The sequence below is a fragment of the Aplysia californica genome, unplaced genomic scaffold, assembly GCF_000002075.1.
Source record: "Aplysia californica isolate F4 #8 unplaced genomic scaffold, AplCal3.0 scaffold00255, whole genome shotgun sequence".
Classification (NCBI taxonomy): Eukaryota; Metazoa; Mollusca; class Gastropoda; order Aplysiida; family Aplysiidae; genus Aplysia; species Aplysia californica.
Genome location: NW_004797525.1, coordinates 388,816 through 391,273, shown reverse-complemented (window position 1 = coordinate 391,273; position 2,458 = coordinate 388,816). Strand labels below are relative to the sequence as shown.

Sequence of the window (2,458 nt, the reverse complement as noted above, 5' to 3'; positions counted from 1 at the left end):
CCCCCCCCCCCCCCCCCCCAAAGAAAAACAAGAAACAAGCCACCCCAAAACATCTTGTTTGCTATACAAAAGTGAACAAGAACACACAAAAAATAGAAGACTGCAAGAAAAAAACTACTGATGTTACATTTTTCTACTAACTAGAAATTGAAATCCAGAGACTTCCTATTTCTATCATGTAAACAATTTTTTAACCCTCTTAGTCTCTTAGCAACATGAAAAGGTCAGCAGGTCAGCACAGCACAACCAAAATGGCGGCCAGTTGATGACTTTCCAGAACCGAAGTATTTCAGTGTTTTTCAGAGGTTCAGGGACGGTGTCGCACAGAAATTGCTTTTGCTTGCGATCTAAACGACGCATTTCAATGAAATTTCACAAACAAGGACCAGGACGTTAGCATCTAAATTTAGAGCGGATTGTTCTTTTTTCCAAGCTTGCACTAAAGGCGGGTGCGTTCGACCGGTAAAAGCCGGTATGGCTAAAGAGCGGGAAAGCCAGTATGATGCCAACATGATGGGAAGCCCGTTTTAGGCCGGGTATGGCTCAAAAAGATTAAGGTGTTTATGCTCTGCTTTTGAAATATTTATTTAGTGATCTACTTCAGACAAATATAAATTTTTTATGTAGGCCTAATTAATTTTTACACAAACGGAATCTAAAACAAAGGGCTATGGTTAAGACACCATCAATTTTTTCCCCAGTACTCTTCGAATTCGGACACGGATTTTTTTTCGCCCCCTCCTGTCCACCCAACAGTAATTGGTACCTGACTTCGAGTTGGGGAAGTAAAGGCAGCATGGAAAGGAACTTGCCACCCTACCACATTATGCTGAAGGCCAAGGAAGCTGTCTCACTAACAAGGCAATCCCCAATGTCCGGATCGGATGCGGGAACAACTTTACTTTTGCTCTTCGAATTACCATTGTCTCATTCATAAAATTTCAACTTATCTTTCTGGCTTCACACAATCTGTCATTCAAGATCTTGAGTAATGAGATAAAAGCCCTTACATAATAAATTTTGTTTAAGCGCTTCGCTGCCTTGATTGAAACAGTCTCAGTCTGTGGTATAATTGTGGAACAGGCCCTATAGTAAAAGGTAGAGGAACATAAGAGTAATGAGATAAATCCATTGTTAATATAAATCTGGTTTTAAGAGTAATAACATGTACTCACTGATCTACATCAATCTTGTTTCAAGGGTAATGAGATGCAGGTTCTACTCATTAATTATATAAATCTTGTTTCAAGAGTTATAAGACATGGGTTCAACTCACTGATTATATTATACATCTTGCTTTTAGAGTAATAAGACGAACCCACGGATCTGCATTAATTTTATATCATAAATCTCATCTAAATAGCAATGAAATAAACCCACTGATTATATAAATCTTACTTCGAGTATTACGAAAAGAACCCAAGGTAATGTACATCTAGCTACTGCTCTCACAAAGTGCGAAGACACAAACTTAAGACAGCGATGACAAAAGCGGATAAACACAGCTGGGACGAGGTGGCGCCATCTGTTCCCATCTTCTTGTGGCCGCTCTCTTCTCCAGAAGCTTCCTTTGACGTGTCTGTTAGCTCTTCAAACAGGTTCTCTGAAGACAGTGGTCTTGTAGGCGGAGGTGCCCAGGCTGCTGTTGATGAAGGGGCGGGAGTTGAAGAAGACTGGGTTGATAATATTGAAGGCGACCATGATGGTTTCGCTGTTGTGCCTGGTGGCTGAGTCATTGGTTTGTCATCCTTACCAATGACTATTTTTATATCATCATCATCGGTGTTTCCGAAATCTGAGGGAGAAGCAGAATCATCTCTAAAAGTTGTAAACTCAGTTTGAACGACAACAACTTATTTTACATTATGGTGAAGCATGTTTTGCTGAAAGTTTAAGACAGTAGAGTTGAAATTGTTTAAGTTAAGCCAGCCATCTATTATTGAGGTGAAAAGTGATTGTCTTAGACAGGTGGCATCATTATAATGTACACTTTTACTTTTACTTTACTTTTCCGATCCAGCGGCCATTTGGGTTCTAGCCCTTCAGTCTGTCGATACGGCAAAGAATTTACAGGTTTTAATCAGCTGTGCTTTGTCGCTGTATAGAGTGTTTCCAATGTCTGGGGAGGCAGCTAGGTAGGTGCTACGCATGTCGCAAAGTGCAGGGCAGTTAAAGAGGTGGTGTGATACTGTTTCATCCTGGCAGTCACAAAACGGGCAGTCGGGTGGGGTATCCTTGCGGATCCTATTAAGGTAGGAATTTATTGGGATGTGTTGTGTTCGCAGGTGAAATATCGTGACTTGTTCTCTTCCATTCAAGGAATTTAGTGCATCTCTTTATTAAAATGTATAAAAATCACAAGAAGGGAGGTGGGAAGTGGTTGTTTGTACAGGTGGCTGTCTGGGACAGGTAACTCTAGGAACAGGTTTGACTGTGCTAATAGAGAGAGAGAGACGGA

At 40.8% G+C, this 2,458-nt stretch overlaps 1 protein-coding gene across 1 annotated transcript in view; it reads right to left on the bottom strand.

Moving 5' to 3' along the window:
- Positions 1-12: 12 nt before the first annotated feature.
- The window catches only part of LOC101863350 (deleted in malignant brain tumors 1 protein), a gene marked incomplete in the record, with an annotated part of 20,776 nt that continues 18,330 nt past the window's right edge, over positions 13-2,458 (bottom strand). The window contains 1 exon segment of the mRNA XM_005100670.3: positions 13-1,795. Within this exon segment, the coding sequence (XP_005100727.2) occupies positions 1,449-1,795 (347 nt within the window).